We start from the raw sequence: 19344 nt of genomic DNA, 5'->3' as shown, positions 1-19344 counted from the left end.
GTGTTTCCATGGAGGAAATGTTTGTTATCTGGGAACAGCACAGTTTAAGCCTTTTTTTTCTTAACAAGATAACACGTTTTTTCTGAGTGTTTCTCTGGTTTTCAATTTTCACACTAACATGGTTTAACTGTTACACCTTGTATTTAGGTATAACGAACCACGCCTTCCTGTCAGTTTGGGTTTCTCGTTGTCATGTCGCGAGTGATGCCAAAACGATGACTGACAAAAAATATTTGACGCAAGTCTCTCTTTTCTATAAAAATTGAACTCTAGTCAATCTTGTGATTTGACAGAATTTGATAACAATTGGGTTATCAACGCTCGCCAAGAACAAGCGGCAACTGGGATAACATGATGTTGTACCTTCCAACAAAAATTGGATCTGGTCATCGACCTTAGCTGTTGAGAAGTTTCCATCTGCTGTTACACGCTATGGCAATACTTTAATATTATCGATCTTAGAGTTTGTTACTCATCTAGTTGCATTCCTTTAATTTCTCATAATAAGCGTCTGGAATCCGATCAAGAGCTTACTGCCTGTTCATTGAAATATATATATTGTTTGTTTGTTGCAGAATAAATCTCACAATGAAGACATTTTTTCTTGTATTATCCTGTGCAGTTCTTGCTGTTTTCGCTCAAGAAGGTCAGTACGATCTATCAATTTGATTTTATTGAATGTGAATACATAGTTAAGGTACCCGTAGTACTTTGATTATTGTTCAGATTAAGCTTCACCAAAGAATTCATTGTTAAGAAATACGTCAGGAATCGAAGCTAGCATTAAAAAAGGTCCTTAAAATGTGTGAGTAGGCCTAATAGCGTTTGTTGTCAAACCAAAAAGACAGCAGAATGCATTATTGAAATTCGAGCTTTTTTCTGAATGCGGACACGTTAATTATGTCTATACGGTTGATGCAAGTCCTCAATCGATGTTGCCTACCATATTCCGTTCCTTTATTTCAGCTCCCGTTTGTGAATTTCCACCAGAATGTAACTATCCTGCTATGCTGAATTTTACATCCTGTTCATGTTTCTGTACATACGAAGAACACCAAGATCCATCAAAATTCTTTGTTGTCATTCCTAATTTCCCCATCAAGATACCAATGTCTTGTTCAGCTACTCTGGTCTGGAACCAACAACAGTGTACCTGTGTACGACCCTCTGTTATAACTGACACAACAGTCGAAGGTATGTAGTCCTATTTATTAAGGACGTGGTGTTGCAATCAGTCCGCCGGAAGTGGAACACAAGTATATGAGGATGATTTACAGGGGAAATTGTACAAGTGGAAAAGATTTCCACGAACCTTTCCATTTAGGCTATACTCTTCTTCCATTTCATCATTAAATTGATTGGGCTTTTAGGACAGTGTTTCCATTTTCTTTTTTCATTTTCAGATGCATACGCAAATGCTGTAGATTGTACTGTTTTGGCTGATATCAGAAGTGATGGTATGGAGTTTAAGAATTTCGATGGTTATTATACCAAGAAAGAAAATGGTGGACCTATAATGTTGGAAACAGTACCCGGAGCTGTTGATGGTAAAGCTGCTCGATTTGAAGGCAACTCTTTATACTTAGCTGTATTTGAATACAATGATCTGACATCAACCTCTTTCTTCAAACTGAGAGTTAACCCAGATGATAATAACCAAACCTATGCTGACAATAACCAATATATTCTGTCTGATGCCTGCCCTGGCCACCCTGATGCTGCTACTGAACTGATCTACAATCCAGCCAGTGGTAACTTTACTCTTAAAATGAGAACATCATTGAGCAACGAAGCTATGTGCAAAGATGTTGCCCCAGTAAGTATGAAAGGGTTATTATATTAAGTTTTGCAACATATTAGATCTGTAGGCTTGACTACTGTGATATTACACTGATGGGTTTCTCTAGCTCACTCAGCACCCAACAAAGCAGCCCAGCGACCTCATGTAAATTGCACGGCATCCTTTGCGTATTAACATACGCTCAATGGACATTTTACTCGTTGCTTCGAAATTTAAAATTTCCAATAGCAATCGACATTTTAACATGCGATCTATTCTCTTTCATGAACACGTCCCAACTCACTACTTTCAATTTATCAAAATGTTTGATTATGATTATAGAATGCTGACGGTTGGTTTGATATTTCAATCAGTGTATCTAATGGTGAAACAAGCTGGACTATTAACGATTCTCCATGTCCAATCCTCAGTGGTACTGGTACGTATTTTTGTTCATTAATACAACTACAATAATTCACAAAACCATCGAAATTTGGTTGATTCAGAGCTTGATGTATTTGAATAAGCCATTGCACCCGTATATGGCCAAGAATTGATGTGCAGTGACGTACATACAGTTTATAGCTGTACAAGAAGAATGCCAGTTTGGTATTTTCATTTAACAACGATAATATTTAAATTATAAATGAATGGTATCCTTGATACAGATTTCACCATTAAATTTTAAAAACGTGGATTTTTTTTTATTATTCTAGGTAACATTTATAACAGTAAATGTGGACTAACATTAGGAGGAAACCCATTGACTGATTCTAATGCTCAAGATTTCTATGGTTATATTGGTAGCGTAAGTAGTTTTCTGGAGATTCCTTCAAAAAATCGTACTGATCAAAATGTGTTTGCTGTATTTGATGAGGTGACTCCACTTTGACTCATACATACAGGAAAATCTGAACAAAACATCTGCATCTGAATTTCTTCAGATTGAAAATAATTCTTATGTTTAGCTATCACAGTTATTATGATTATTGCAAACCTCAAATTCAATGTATTGCCAACGTTACCATTTTGTTTTGCATGAAGAGCTCATTAACCTTTTAAACCAACTAGTATTTATTGCAGTCATTGTCCATGTAAATTAAAGAACAATTTTGTGTTTTCAGGTCAAGGTTATCAAACACTGTGCTGCAGAACCTGTACCGATCTCTGCCTAAACAACGACTGTTTTTACCACCATAGTCCCATAGTTCGTAAAATATATCATTCTGTACAGATAACTACTATTTATGATATTAAAATATTTCTCACTAATTTTCAGTTTTCACTTCTGTATTGAGAGTACCAGAGAACGGTATATACGGACTATCGTTGGATAATTCCAAGTTAGAAAAGGTGGACTTGAGTCGACTAGCCAGTCATCTCAGCAAGTCTGTCACAGTCGACATGAGCGAGTCTCTCATATCGAGACTACTCGTAGTACAATCCGAAACATCTGCCAGCATTACAGCCTCTGATAGATATTTTGAGTACACCGTCGACAGCTTTCAAAACAGCTATCAGAGGCTGGAATAGAGGCTGATGTTTAGACACATTCGTAGTTGGCCGATTGTGGCTGACAGTGGCTGATTCGGACCGCCCAGGTACAAAATTGGAACATGTTGCCACCAACAGCCATTTCACAGTCGCCGCTGCATTGGTATCTATTATATCCAGCGATTGATCAGATTCCACCAGTTGCTTCAGCTTTAATAATTCAGTTGCTCTCTGCTTGTTGCAAGGCCGATCTGGGCAACCGTTTTTGAAGACAACTTCTGCTTTCACTGATACATTTTAAGAAACTGACGAAGATCTGAAGAAAAGGCAACAACCAAAGTCCTCTGTAATCGTCTGTCATTCTGTAAACTAAATATTGTAGAGAATACTAAGGATATTTTGCAAACATTATTAACTGATGAAGCTGCACATTTGTAAATTTGTAATTTGGTAATATACCAAATATTCCAAAGCATAAGATAAGGGATTTATCATTTGCTAATTTGCTTCACTAAGATTTACCAAAGTGATACTGAAAAGATGAAGCACTTTGCACTTTTCCACTTTTCATTTCTGTTAAAGAATGGTCTGATGTACTAAAATATATTTTTATTTACAATTAAAGGATGCATGCATACATAATGTAAATATAAGGTTATGGTCTCATATTTTAATAATTCAAGGGCAATTTTATCTTTGGTAGACATAAACAAAATAAGGCAAGGTTCCAATCAAACAAACAAATAGAATTTGTCTTGCAGTCATTGCTTCATGATTTAAAACTATTTCTAGTTCAGAAAATAGAATATTGTTCTTGTTATAAGGTTATTTCAATACACATATATTACAAGTATATATAATACTGATTGGGGTACACTGATATATTGGCAAATTAAAATTACAACAATGGGTAAGCAATATATTTTGTTATTGAAGGGGGCAGTGCTCGGTATTGTTTTATTATCAGAGCATTTTCTGTGGCCTGTGAAGTAGTCAGTGTACTTCAACAGACATTAATGTCAGTTTCCTTTCAATAAATTTTTTCATGATTTGAAGTTTGTAAACCTTAATTGTCTGTCACTCCACGTAATTGACATACACTTATGAATGAAATCTGTGCATAATTATTAGTCACATTATTCTAAAGTGAGTCACTTTCTCAATTTATACTAACTGATCTGCTTCAACCAGCACAATCTTAGTCTATTTGGTCTCTGAAGCCTCTGCTTACAAGACTATGAGAACATAGATCCCGATGACATTTAAACTCAAAAGATACCATCAGTTAATGGATGTGAAAATAACTAGCATGAACTGATGAAGTATGTTTGAATTTAAATGATCAGTGTCTGTGACAATGATCTTATTTTCCATTAGCAGTATAAAGTTACAATAGAGAGATAAATGAATGTATGAAATTGAACACATGTGAGTATCAATGAAATAAAAACCAGACAGGTGATGGCATATATTAGAAATTTAAATCTTAATATATATGTATATCAAATTTCATGTTTGGCCCTGTGACAAAGTTATTGCAGTACAGCTGGTGATATTTCTCAGGTTATTTGCAGATCTTACAACATTAACAGGAAGATATGTTCACATATTTAAGCCTTCAAATTCAGAGTTATTGTCATGGAACATTTTCATCGGTAGGTTTAATGAATTTGCATACATTTACGGTGGCAGATATACACAGAGTGGTGTAAAATTCAAAGAAAAATAAATCAATTTCAAATGACATAGATGAAGGTATGAATTAAAGATTAAAAAAAAAAAATGGCCAATAATAAAGAATTACCAGATTCAATGTACATATCACAGTTAGGGATTTCATTAAACTAAGTCAACTGTTTTGACACAAAAAAGAGAGAAACAACATAAATGGTATAAAGGGTGCGCACTAAGAATATAAAGCTTTTCAATATTCCTAAATCTTTTCAATGACATACATTCCATCAAAAACCTTTAAAATAAAAATAAGAAAATGTTTGGCACAAAAAAAAATAAATACATGGGCACAATACAAAACAAATACAATGACATATCATTCATGCAGTACCCACCATACAAAGTTTCTTTGTTTCTAGGGATAACAGGCAAATTTCAATAATAAAATATATATTTTAAAAGATATCTTATCTATTTAGTTTACATTCTATGTCTTCCAAAACAAGCTGATCATCATGTTATTTGCGCAAGGTAATTGCAAGAAATAGTGGTATATCTAGTGGTGTATTTAGGGGGTGGGCCCCCCTCAGGCCTATGAAAGTAAATTTTGAAATGTATATCAAACTCATTCATCTGAAATCCATTGGCTCCTAGTATCCCCCAGGCTGCCAGCCTCGATGGGAATTGGCCCTAGCCTCGGATGGACACCAGTATTCATAAGCTGTATCACATAGTTTAATAACTATCTTTCTTTGAAGTCCCATTTTAACGCTGCTTTTAATAGGTTAATTGTATACTAAATTATGACCAACAAGTAAAAATTCTAACTGAACACAAAACAAAGAAAAACTTTGACAGATTTTGATTGGCTATTGCAGTAAGACTGTGAAAAATATGAAAGGAAACATCTACATCAGCATTTCAGTCAGATTTCAAATGACAAAACTTGGCCAAGATTTAGAAATTAAAATTCAATTGTCATGATTACTACATACCCTTACCAAAATAACAAGATAACCTAATCAAAAACTTACAATAAAAATATTCTTAAAGCTCATCAAATCAATATATCAAACAACTGTAGAACGAAGACCTTTTTTTTCAGCATTAATTATTGTTCAAATTTCAAAACCATGATGTGTGACAAGATTATGAATATTGCTGGTAAACGTGATTAGTACATGTAGATTTAGTAACAGTAGATAACAAAGAATGAGTCAACTAATTATTCACTTTAAGGAATATAAAACTTTAGGCTTTGAATTATCTTTAGATGTGCGTAAATATCTTACTCAACTAGATATTTCATATAATCTGCATGTACAAACAAGTCTGAGGTGTTTTTTTTATCAAGTTATGTTATGTAGACCTATATCTTTAATCTGATAAAGTGAATAATAAGATTCTATCCCATAGTATCAATAACATATTAAGGCTGTATTAATCTTTCTTCCATATCTCCAGTTCTCTGTCTCAGATCTACATCCTCATCAGCAGACATAAACACATCAGACTCTTCCGTCTTTTCTATTCTATTATAACATTTTACACGTTCAGAAGACTTGAAAAATTTCACTGAACTTTCTTCACTGTTCACATAAATAGTTTTTGCACTTTGAATACTTCGTTTCAGAAAATTATCCACCACCCAGAAAATGAAAGCCTGTGAAATATTAAAATATATTCAAATTTAAATCTATTTTGAATGTTCTAAGATAACTATTGGACTATTATGACTAGCCCATTTGAGCTTGCTAGATTTTGTTTTCTAGTAATTCTTGACTTATGAAATGTGATTTGAATAGATACACATCTGTTGTCTTTTAGAATAAACATATAAACAACTAACCATATCAAGACTTGTTATATGTTATCTTCTGTTTTCAAGTAAGATGTTTAATGTAGTGATTTGATTGTATGGTAGCATATACAGCCTATAATAACCCATGATTCACACAGCTGTATCATTTCCAGTCTAACTTATTAGGGCTCTAATTGGCAGTATTCACTTGCAAACAATCCAATCAAATCAATGCATTTTGCAATAGAAAAGGTGGCTATTGCAGTCAAGGTATTTGATGTAACAGCATTGACATTGTGAAGATGATCATTAGTTCATTGATATTTTTGCTCAAAATAACATGACTACATAATCTAAACCTTATTCAATATAAATAATAGATGTATTGTATTAAGTCAATAATCTAATTAACTACACTATACTTACGTTGATAACTAATGGTACTAAAAACATGACTATAACCAATTCAAATTGAGGTTCTTTTATAGGTGACATGATAAACTTTCTTACCTTTAAAAATATAAAAAGTATAAATATTTTTTGTATGTGTACGATTTCAGTCCTGCCATGTATATTTGCTAGCTAACTTTATTGTTGTCCGGGTCTCTTGCAATCCAACAAAAGTGTAGCATGGAAGTTTAGACTGTCATTGCCGTTACTTCCATTGTGTTAACAACATTGCTTCATGGGTAAAATTGTCTGTTCTGTACTATTGTACAATTACTGTGATATCATTCATTTTTATCGGTTTCGAATTAATTATACAACCTATCATTATCTTAAATTATTCCCCTTTAATCAATAAATACCATTCATATGTACTGAAGTATTACAAATATTTTCACATTTCATGGGGGAAACACAAAACCCATAAAAAATTGAAACATCCCGAATAGTACAAATTTTAGTGTGCATCATATTATCAATGTTTGGGTGTATTCATTCTAATTTACTGTATGAATGAGTTGTAGATACTTTACTTACATCTGTCCAGAATCTAAACTGAACTAATAATGCCATTAAAACTTTCTCTATTAATACTACAATAATATATAATAAACACTGCCCAATCCATGATGTACAGTTGGGAGGATCCCCTAAAATAAATCAAAATATCACATATAAATACACTCACATGAAATGAAATAACACAATAAATGCTCCTATAACTTTTATTAAATGAGAAAAGGCGAAATTCTGAGGTTACAATAGCATATTGAATAAATAAACCATGTATCAACAATCCCATCCACAAAAAAAAACTAGAAATCCAAAACAGAAACATGTTCACATCACAAGGTATATCAATCATAGGTGAGTAAGTTGACCCATACCTGTATCAAAACAAGAACTCAGTTACAAGTTTATAGATGAAAGTATATCACTCACTTAATGTTTCTATATGCAACTGTTTGTCTGATAGATAATAACTGTACAATGATTATTGAATATGGAAAGAATTCTGAAAGATGATGGGATGATCTTACTGAAATTAACATTCAATATGTTCTAGAAGAGTGCAAGTTAGCTAAATACTAGACTCAGTATGACAAAAAAAGGTCTGAGAAATTACAACATAAGACCTACCATAAACTCCAAAATATAATGATTTCCATTGCTTTCTTCTGGCTATAATCTGTGTGACTTTTAACCCAATATAGATAACTAATAACCCAACTGTAGAATCTAACAGAAAACTTATAAAATACCTGTATAATATATCATCACAAAATAATCATCTAGAAATATCAAAACAAAACCTGAAACATGGTGTTACTGAATGTTTTATGCTGTGCAATCTTCAGGAAACTGATCCATTTCGGCCTCTGTCCCTACTGAAGTACTTGTTCTTGTGTATGGCACTTTGAGACAAGTTCGGAATTAATAGAAGTGTGCCAAGAGGCTATTTAGGTGTCTATTAGACCAACAATCTCAGACTGTAATGATTCTGATTTGCATCTGCCATGTGTGGGTCGTTAATTGCCTTCAAAGTAGGAAATATTTGGATTCCACAGCCAGTTCCTTTGATAGTAAGCTCAGTGCCATCTTTAATGTAAGAAAAAAAAATGAGAGAAAGAAAATCTTCCTAAATACATACCATGTACAAGGATCATTGTGATCTCCCTGAAATTTGTCAGCTAAAAAAACATTAGCAAAATGTATAACAGCAGCACCCAGCGCTTGTTTCGATGTATCATAAAACCTGCAATACATACAAAATGTTTCCTTAAACAAAAGAAACCACTGACATGATATATAACTAAAGCACAAGTAGAGCTAATGATATTGGTGATTTAACGCCTAGACATGAATAATAATATAGTACTAATTTCAAGTTATTTGTGTATTACATGTATATAAATTTGGACACTTGATTCTTATTTGAACTAGAAGATTATGTCTGGGCTCACAATTTGAATGGCAGAAAAAAAAAGGCCAAATAAATATCAAAGATCTAGTAAATATTCAACAAATTATATATGGAAAGACTATTCAAAGTGGGTTTTGTTATAAAAATGAAAGCATGTCTGACACAAACTGGTCCATATCCTGGAGTCTTGAGTAAGGTGAAACAACAAGGAAAACAAGACGGACATCAGCAATGACAATATACAACGTGAGCATATAAAAAAGGTCTCACCATATCTTCCAGGGTCTCCTTGAATGTTTTGGTTCACAGTATCTTTTTACTGAAAATATATCATAAGTAATTTATATGACTTTATGTGACTTTTAATCTTTGTACAGGAATTAGACTATCACCTTTAATTTTTCTAAAATTAATTGAAAAGACAGCTGTCTGTAGGGAGAGTAAGAACTTTCTCGTCAGGGAAAACATAATTCTGCATAAAGTTAAGCAACACTATGTTAAAAAACATGTAAATGAAATTCAAACAAATTATGGTACTACAAACAACTAGGCTACTCACCAATCAATGAGGTAAAAGCTAAAAACGCTAGAAGACCTTGAACAAATAAACCCAGTGCTCCCATAAGGTCACCAGTAGAACAATGTAATTCTGTACCATTCTCAACTTCATTTTGAGCAATATCCTCCAGACTGGTGTTATTCATTTCTGCTGTCACCCCAGAACGTGTGTGATGGTTCAGAAGTGAATCATTGTGAATTAAGTGATTGGTAATAAAATTATTAGCTATTCTCATAGTATCAATCAACCCCATTCTTCCATCTTTACTATTCAATCATTAGGCTACTGATGACACAAACATCTAATAAAAAAAGTGGGTGAAAATAACAATAACTCCATTGACATTCATATTTGTAATTTCATTTGATAATCACAAAGATGTTGTGGTACTAGTGTTGAATCGGTTAATCAGTTAACTGATCAGTATTTCACGGGTAACTGGGTCTGATTTGAGATAATCGGTTAACCGTCAATTTTATAAGAAGTAAAAAGAGAGCAATTTGGACAGAAATTTCATCACTGTATGAGTCTTTAAGCTGTTTTCTTTAGTAAATAAACATCTTTATTGATTGAATAATTGAGATAAATCAAGATAGGGTATCAATTATCAAAACACTATTACTTTTTATTAACTCTTCTCTAATTGGCTGATTGTTTCTTCTTGCCTGTCAATTAGTTTCAAGCTTATTAACATTCATGAGTTACAGATTCATTGAGACAATAGTTTCATAACAGTAGTGGAACCAGTACACTGATTTTCGGCGACTTCAATGAGATACAATCATAACACTGACCCCACAACTGGTATAAAAACCTTTGATCTGTTAGAGACTAGTTTGCGATATCAGCATCTGCTGGAAGCGATCGTTAACTTGTCATCTACCTACCTACCTACCTACCTAGAGACTGTAGCAATGAGTGACAATGGCGCCAGTTCGTCTGAACTCTGTCAGGCCTGCTCGTAATCTTACAGCTTCAATGGAATGTTTGGTATCTGTCGATTTGTACCGACAATTCGCGGGAACTAGCCACAATCTTCCTGGGTATTCATTTTCACTTACTCTAGTTTAGTTAACGGTGAGATACCGCCGCAAATGCGGTTTTTGACTCCTTTTAAAATGTTTAGTAATTAACCGGGATTAACCGGGTAACAAACGGTTATTGCCGACGATTACCCAGTTTGCAAAATTCACTAACCGTTTCAACACTATGTGGTACACATTGATTTTTGCCAAGTGCAGCGACCTAGAGAAAGAAAACTACCCAAAACATCTAATACATGCATTTGTAACATTTTAAGACAAAAGACATGTAGAATCTACATTGTAGATCTAATCAAAACAATTTCTTTTTGAATAGATCTTATTTGTGAAATGACATCAAGCGCCATAAGGTGTATTTCACTAATCAAGTCCGCCTTCATTAAATCACGTCCAATAAAGCACAAAGCAAGTAAGAATAGCCATTCTGTCTTCAGATTGTCCTGTTAACACCTTAAAGTCTTGTCATGGTTTTCTACATAAAGTCTTATCATTAACCTTGAGTTGTTGTTGACCAACGTGAAACAGGATTTATCCTAACTAACTGGCGAAGAGCTTAAAGAGATCACTGTGGATGGAGAGTTGGATAGACTCAAGGGAATATCCCCAAGGGGATATGATCCAGGAAAACTATTGTGGATAGTTTGAAAGGTTTTATACTATTTTACAACTATTAGAAACGAACTTAATGTGGCAGTATCTTTGTAGAATATCATAATGACATAAATAATGGCCACATTCCTACTGAGTTTGTGAATCCTGGTTACACAAAACATACAGAGGTCGTAACAACAGCAGCATTGCGACTTACCTGAAGAAGTAATGCAAAACCTCACAGCTACATGAACAACCTAGCTTTTAAAAAACCTAATTCTTTTGCAATTTTAATGTTTATTTACTAATCTTTCGGCAAATCTAACACTGCTCTCTTTTTTGTGACATGTAACCGGAAGTACAGTTGAGGTTGTACTAAACACGAAAATGGAGAAGTACCACTCGAACTCGAAGTGGAAAACACAGAAAATATATTTTTTAATTTCTAGCTGTAAGATGCTCAATTGCTGAAAATAAGCTCTATCAGATGGAAAATCTTAACAACTAAATCATTTTAATACCCAATACAATGCTTACTATATACCACAATACCTATAACATAGAATTATCCCCCTTGAACCACACTGGATTAATTTATGCTAAAATTACCTGAGCTGAATAATATGGATGTTTTAAAGATGAAATTTATTTTACTCTTTATGATATAGTTTGCATCGATATTATTGTTTGCAACTAATTATTTCTTTTAACAACACACCACATAGGCTATAAATTCAATCACTAAGTCAGTCAGTTTCGAGAGCCTGGCGCCGACACTGATTTGACCACATGCAAACTCATGTTTCTGAATATTATTTTCTATGTCAATGAAAATGTCATGTAGTTCTCGTCGATGTCATTGAACACCAAAAGAATGTGGTGTTATTTGTTTAATTGAAGGTGAACATATGACAAAGATATCCGAATTTGCGATTTCGCCTAGTTAAGCAAATATTTAGAAGATTATCTTGCGAAACTAGTGTAGGCTAGTATTCTCGATCCCTACGCTGTCCATTTTAGTTTAAGAAAATATCTGCTGTGGAGCTTTAAGGTTAGTGAACACCTTCGTTCTTGCTGTTAAACTAAATCTGAGATTTTCTTGAACTTACTATTGCAAAAGCCGTTAGATATTAACAACTTTAGCAATACTTACGATAAAACGTTTGGTTTTAGTGGAATAAAGACCACAGACTTCGGACTGAAAATGGTACAAATCAATTTAGAGGTTTGTGTTTTGTTATTTTAACGATCAGGTAAATTGAGTTATTTCCCACGACTTTTCTTAGATTGTACCAACATCCGTTTCCTTTTTAAGAAACTTGATATTAGTCCATGTGAGATCTCGAACGGGTTGGAGAATAATATGCTATCTTCCTGTCTTTAGGTAGCTATGGCCCTTGATTAAGGGAAAATCCACTCATAACGCCACCGTGACTTTATTCTTTATCCTGGTCATGAACATTTTTTCGATTTCTTTTGACACCATTGTGACAATAATCGAAATTGACGGTATTTCTTTGACGTTTTCTGTGTTGTCAGATTTCATTAGCCCACATTAAGAACATACGATATCAGTTAAAATGTACATCTGTTTTGAATTAAACTAGTTTGACCAATGCAGCTTGATAGCCAGTTGTCTGAGGTTCCTGTTATTCCACTAAAACTAAATGTTTGATGACATTACTAATCCCGAAGGGCTTAATGTAATAAAGTATATTCACCGATTAGTGACGTTATCAAACACTTAGTTTTAGTGGAATTGCAGGAACCACAAATGTCTGATCGAAAATTAGCATGTTGCAAATTGCTGCTTTCAATGTCCCGATACATGAAAAATATAATAAACTCCACCGGTCCCACTTCCACAGTTTGGAATTGGAACCTCATCTTGTTTTTTGAACGATAAACTCCTGGCTGTAAAGGAACTCTGGGGATAAAGCAATGGCAAAGACGGAAACAGATAAATGTAAACTAAAAATAAGTTTATTCAAAGTATAATTTTATGTATAAATAAATGTCAAAAACTTTGATAAAAATAAATATATTTTGTTTTAATATTTCTATAAATATATTTTGTTTTAATATTTCTAATAAAATATATTTTGTTTTAATATTTCTATAAAATATTTAACTCTGTAAGTAATGTATTGTGCTATGAACACTATTTTGACACCAACAACAAAAGGAAAAACTCTTCTAAGAAAATAAAAAAAATAATGTAATATGCAAAAAAAAAAAAGATAAATAAAGGAAAATAAAACATAGTGTTAAAATAGTGCTCAATACAATAATTACAGAGCAAAATAGTACAAATAGAGTACAAAAAATATTTTTTCTAAGAAAGTATTCATATTAATATAAAACGAATATATATCATGTATCACAGATATTACATAGTGATCCTCGAAAAAGAAAATATATAGGTCTAGAGTGAGATCAGAATGTATTCTCAAAAAGCACTGGCCTGTGTAATGAAATAGGAAACAAAATCATAGTTTTCGTTTATATTTGAGAAACAAGGCGACTACAATATTTGCTCAATACATTACTGGCCTGTGTAATGAAATAGGAAACAAAATCATAGTTTTCGTTTATATTTGAGAAACAAGGCGACTACAATATTTGCTCAATACATTAAATACACTGTATAAGGCTTGTCGTGGTCCAGCCCAATCTTGTTTAGTATTGGTTTCAACTACTAAAATAAAAAAAAAATATTCATTTTAAATTGAATGAAATATATTTAACTAATACAACTAATACCTCTAAGTTCTAATAATTCACCAACTCAAAGTAAACGGTCAATAGGTAAATATAAGAGAACAATAGTTACTAAAGAGTGAGAGAACATAAGTTACTACAAAGTGAGAGAACATAAGTTACTACAAAGTGAGAGAACATTTAGTTACTACAAAGTGAGGGAACATAAGTTACTACAGAGTGAGAGAACATAAGTTACTACAAAGTGAGGGAGCATAAGTTACTACAGAGTGAGAGAACATTAGTTACTACATAGTGAGAGAACATAAGGTACTACAAAGTGAGGGAACATAAGTTACTTTAAAGTGAGAGGTCATTGATACTATAAAGTGAGAGAACATAAGTTACTACAACGTGAGAGAACATAAGTTACTAAAAAGTGAGAGATCATTATTACTAAAAAATGAGAGAACAATAGTTACTACAACGGGAGAGAACATAAGTTACTACAAAGTGAGAGATCATTGTTACTAAAAAAGTGAGAGAACATAAGTTACTACAACGTGAGAGAATATAAGTTACTACAACGTGAGAGAACAATAGTTACTACAACGTGAGATAACAATAGTTACTACAACGGGAGAGAACATAAGTTACTACAAAGTGAGAGATCATTGTTACTAAAAAGGTGAGAGAACATAAGTTACTACAACGTGAGAGAACATAAGTTACTACAACGTGAGAGAACAATAGTTACTACAACGTGAGAGAACAATAGTTACTACAAAGTGAGGGAACATAAGTTGCTACAACGTGAGCGAACAATAGTTACTACAACGTGAGAGAACGATAGTTACTACAACGTGAGAGAACATACGTTACTACAAAGTGAGGGAACATAAGTTACTACAAAGTGAGGGAACATAAGTTACTACAACGTGAGAGAACAATAGTTACTACAACGTGAAAGAACAATAGTTACTACAATGTGAGAGAACATAAGTTACTACAAAGTGAGAGATCACTGAGAGAACATTAGTTACTACATAGTGAGAGAACATAAGGTACTACAAAGTGAGGGAACATAAGTTACTTTAAAGTGAGAGGTCATTGATAGTATAAAGTGAGAGAACATAAGTTACTACAACGTGAGAGAACATAAGTTACTACAAAGTGAGAGATCATTATTACTAAAAAATGAGAGAACAATAGTTACTACAGAGTGAGAGAACATAAGTTACTACAAAGTGAGAGATCATTGTTACTAAAAAGGTGAGAGAACATAAGTTACTACAACGTGAGAGAATATAAGTTACTACAACGTGAGAGAACAATAGTTACTACAACGTGAGAGAACAATAGTTACTACAACGGGAGAGAACATAAGTTACTACAAAGTGAGAGATCATTATTACTAAAAAATGAGAGAACAATAGTTACTACAGAGTGAGAGAACATAAGTTACTACAAAGTGAGAGATCATTGTTACTAAAAAGGTGAGAGAACATAAGTTACTACAACGTGAGAGAATATAAGTTACTACAACGTGAGAGAACAATAGTTACTACAACGTGAGAGAACAATAGTTACTACAACGGGAGAGAACATAAGTTACTACAAAGTGAGAGATCATTGTTACTAAAAAGTCGAGAGAACATAAGTTACTACAAAGTGAGAGAACATAAGTTACTACAACGTGAGAGAACAATAGTTACTACAAAGTGAGGGAACATAAGTTACTACAACGTGAGAGAGCAATAGTTACTACAACGTGAGAGAACAATAGTTACTACAACGTGAGAGAACAATAGTTACTACAAAGTGAGGGAACATAAGTTACTACAACGTGAGAGAACAATAGTTACTACAACGTGAGAGAACAATAGTTACTACAACGTGAGAGAACATAAGTTACTACAACGTGAGAGAACAATAGTTACTACAACGTGAGAGAACAATAGTTACTACAACGTGAGAGAACAATAGTTACTACAACGTAAGAGAACATAAGTTATTACAACGTGAGAGAACAATAGTTACTACAACGTGAGAGAACAATAGTTACTACAACGTGAGAGAACATAAGTTACTACAACGTGAGAGAACAATAGTTACTACAACGTGAGAGAACAATAGTTACTACAACGTGAGAGAACATAAATTACTACAACGTGAGAGAACAATAGTTACTACAACGTGAGAGAACATAAGTTACTACAACGTGAGAGAACAATAGTTACTACAACGTGAGAGAACATAAGTTACTACAACGTGAGAGAACATAAATTACTACAACGTGAGAGAACATAAGTTACCACAAAGTGGACTCCTCAAAGTTTCATTTATGGTCCAATTCGACATAATTATATCATCAATTTGTAAGGAAATAGGGTTTTAGTGTTCTATTCTGACATAAATATGGAATATTCTTACCTTGAGTGTTTTGAATCTCTGTAACCATATCATCAGAAAAGGTAATTTCCATCATTTGATCCCTTTCCATTCTGACAGAATCCTGACCTTGGCATCCACTAAAAACAGTAACTCTGTCCTCTACAGCCAAGCCATCATCAAGAAAGGCAACTCTGTCAGCAGAGTTAAAGCTTCCATGGGAAACTGTAATCGCGATAAGTGCTTCCAGAAGATCTGTGTCACCGTCAAGAATGGGAACTCTGCTGACTATGGTTCTATCGTTGTTGAAATAAAACTTGTAAGAAGATGAAGATGTTTTTAGCTCTGGTCTTGGTTTGAGCACGTTTTGAAATGATAGTAACTCCAGTTGCTTCTGCTCTTCAATATAGGGTGTGGTCACTGGAAATGGACCGATGACGTCTAAACTAGCTAGCTGTAGATGTATTACATCAGCATTAATGAAGTTTTTAAGATTGGAGACTTCAACTGACAAATCCACAGTGAAGTAAGAAAGGCTTTGTTCTTCTGTATATCTGAATATCTTGAGAACTTTCTTTGGATGTTTCAAATTAAATTGTGTGACTTCTTTGGAACCGAACGCTCCAATAGTGAAGCAAAAGTTTCGTTCTTCGTTGCTGATGACCTTCAAGAACTTTTGAGCTACACATTGTCCGCAACCTACAGATGGTATTTTAGGCACCATTTCTAAAGCAAGTTTGAGATCTTCCATGTTAAAGTTGTTCATCTCTACTTCATCTTTGTCGAATCCAGTCATACAGTCGATTGTTAAGGATCTACTTTGAGGATTGTAGTCTGAAATAGAAAAAAAAAAATAAGACACAATGTAAATCCGAAATAAGGACCAAAAGTTATAGACTTATATGCTGTTGGTATCCAAAATACTATTGTAACTGCTTAAAACAGAAAAATTGAAACAAAAAAGACACTGGAAAGCTTGAACTCTGTTCCCATCCTCTTCAAAAAGAAAAATGTGGGGGCAGTGAGCCATCATCCCGTGACGAAAAAAAATGAATCGAACTTACCACTCCAATCCCCGACAGTAACATCCGGAATAATAAGCCCCTCCTTCACAAATCTTCCACCCCAAGGGACAAACACACTTTTATTATTTAGTCCAGTTTCAATCTTGATGATTCTATTTACTCCTTCTTGCCATCGTCGTATCTCTCGAGTTTGTCTGTCCAAAATGACCCACTTGAACTCTTCTGTTGTTCCTTGCTCGAGTTCAAAATTGGCTGTCCACACAAACCCTAGAGGATCGTCCGAGGCAGCAGGAACCCAGGTCTTCCAGTTTCCAAGCAGCTTTCCCGATCCCATCACAACGATTTGTTCATCATCATTGAGAACATAATGAGTACTCATTGAAATTTGGCATCCACAAAATGAAGAGAACTCGGTCCACTTTTCTCCGTATTCGGATTTAAAGACACCTCCAAAAACGCCGATATTGGCTTTTCTGCATCCTGTAGGCTCCTCTTCATAAAAATGCCCATTTTTCGTCATCGCCCAGTTAAAAAAGAAGAACGACATCTGAGGAATCTCTAATTCTACGGTCCATTTCGTTGAATCTTCGTCGATTTTCCTAGCTACAAGACCATTGAGTCTGTTCCATCTTCCCAATTCTTTCAGCGAACCAACTAGACAAGGGACAAGATCTTTCAATGCGGGGTTGAACTCCACCTCAAAAATAACAGGAACTTTTACGGTGTGAATCGGCATCGCAAAAATATTCCAAAATATTCAAAAAATCTTCAAGAAAACTTGAAAAACGCAGCTTATCTGGTTGAAACAGTTGGGCTACTGATTATGACGTCATAATGCTTCCAAGACAAAGAAAAAACGTCGCGTCGATTGTTTTCTTTGAAGACGTTTTTTGACTGCATTAGAACTAAAATATTTCCAAATATTACTGAAAATGTCGTCTCTAAATTCTTAACAGGGATGGGGTGATAAACATGTAGCGAGCGAGTGTCCGTAGGAGTGGAGAAAATCGTCCATCCGTCCGTCCACATTATATTTTGTTGTATGCACGATAGAGGCTACAGTTTTTATCTGATCTTGATGAAACTTGGTTGGCATGTATATATTGATGAGATCTCGGGCAAGTTCGAAATTGGTAATAATCGGATGAACCGCTTTAGAGTAATTTCCCTTGGCTTAGTTAAAACGCGTTAAATTTGGCTTGTATGCACGATAGAGGCTGCAATTTTTATCTGATCTTGATGAAACTTAGTATGCATGTATATATTTTTGAGATCTCGGTCAAGTTCAAAATTGGTAATAATCAGATAAAAGGTTTCAGAGTAATCGCCCTTGACTTAGTTAAATTTAAACACGTTAAATTTGGATTGTATGCAAGATAAAGGCTGCAATTTTTATCCTTTCCTGATGAAACTTAGTATGCATGTATAAAGTGCTGAGACCTCAAGTTCAAAAATGGTAATAATTGGATGAATGGTGGAATTTTGGTAAAATTAATGACAATACCCCCGTCGTCTGCTTCCCCAATTTTATTGATATACCTACGGTTAGGATATGGTCTCCTTTGCAATGATTTAATTGACTTTATCTCACTTTATGTAACATTGGAAGTGGCAATTCTAGGAAACATTAGGGAGGGGGCGAACAGGGGCCACACAATTTTTCAGGGGGAGGGAGGGGGAGGGACGAAGACAACTCTGTCACTATATAAAATGATTAAAAAGATTAAGTCGTTAATTTTTAAATGTCAAAAATATCTAAAAACATTAAGTTCTTAAGTTCGTTATGCTTTTTGGAAGCTGGTACAACATTGGAGTACGGATATAAATAAAATAAACGCCTAATATTGTAGAGAAATATGCCCCCTACGTATGCTTAAGGTTTTTAAAAACTTAGTAACTTAAGTAACTAATAATA

General features: G+C 33.9%; 2 protein-coding genes across 2 annotated transcripts; both read right to left on the bottom strand.

The window, feature by feature from the left end:
- Nucleotides 1-5788: 5788 nt before the first annotated feature.
- On the bottom strand, nt 5789-9761 carry LOTGIDRAFT_182597 (hypothetical protein). Its single transcript, XM_009059770.1, has 7 exons — nt 9680-9761; nt 9391-9439; nt 8848-8952; nt 8337-8458; nt 7734-7846; nt 7176-7259; nt 5789-6611 (listed from the first exon to the last, which is right to left on the bottom strand). Exons 1-7 carry the CDS (start codon nt 9741-9743, stop codon nt 6378-6380), a joined length of 771 nt encoding a protein of 256 aa, XP_009058018.1. The 5' UTR covers nt 9744-9761; the 3' UTR covers nt 5789-6377.
- A 4143-nt stretch (nt 9762-13904) lies between these two features.
- Nucleotides 13905-18165, bottom strand: LOTGIDRAFT_153757 (hypothetical protein; the record flags this gene model as incomplete). Its single annotated transcript, XM_009059769.1, has 3 exons — nt 13905-14011; nt 16447-17238; nt 17469-18165. The coding sequence occupies 3 exons, from the start codon at nt 18163-18165 to the stop codon at nt 13905-13907; spliced, it is 1596 nt and encodes a 531-aa protein (XP_009058017.1).
- Between the last annotated feature and the right edge of the window lie 1179 nt (nt 18166-19344).

Source organism: Lottia gigantea, assembly GCF_000327385.1.
Source record: "Lottia gigantea unplaced genomic scaffold LOTGIsca_4, whole genome shotgun sequence".
Lineage (NCBI taxonomy): Eukaryota > Metazoa > Mollusca > Gastropoda > Lottiidae > Lottia > Lottia gigantea.
Note: the sequence above shows the minus strand (reverse complement) of the source record. Positions and strands in the feature narration are given on the sequence as shown.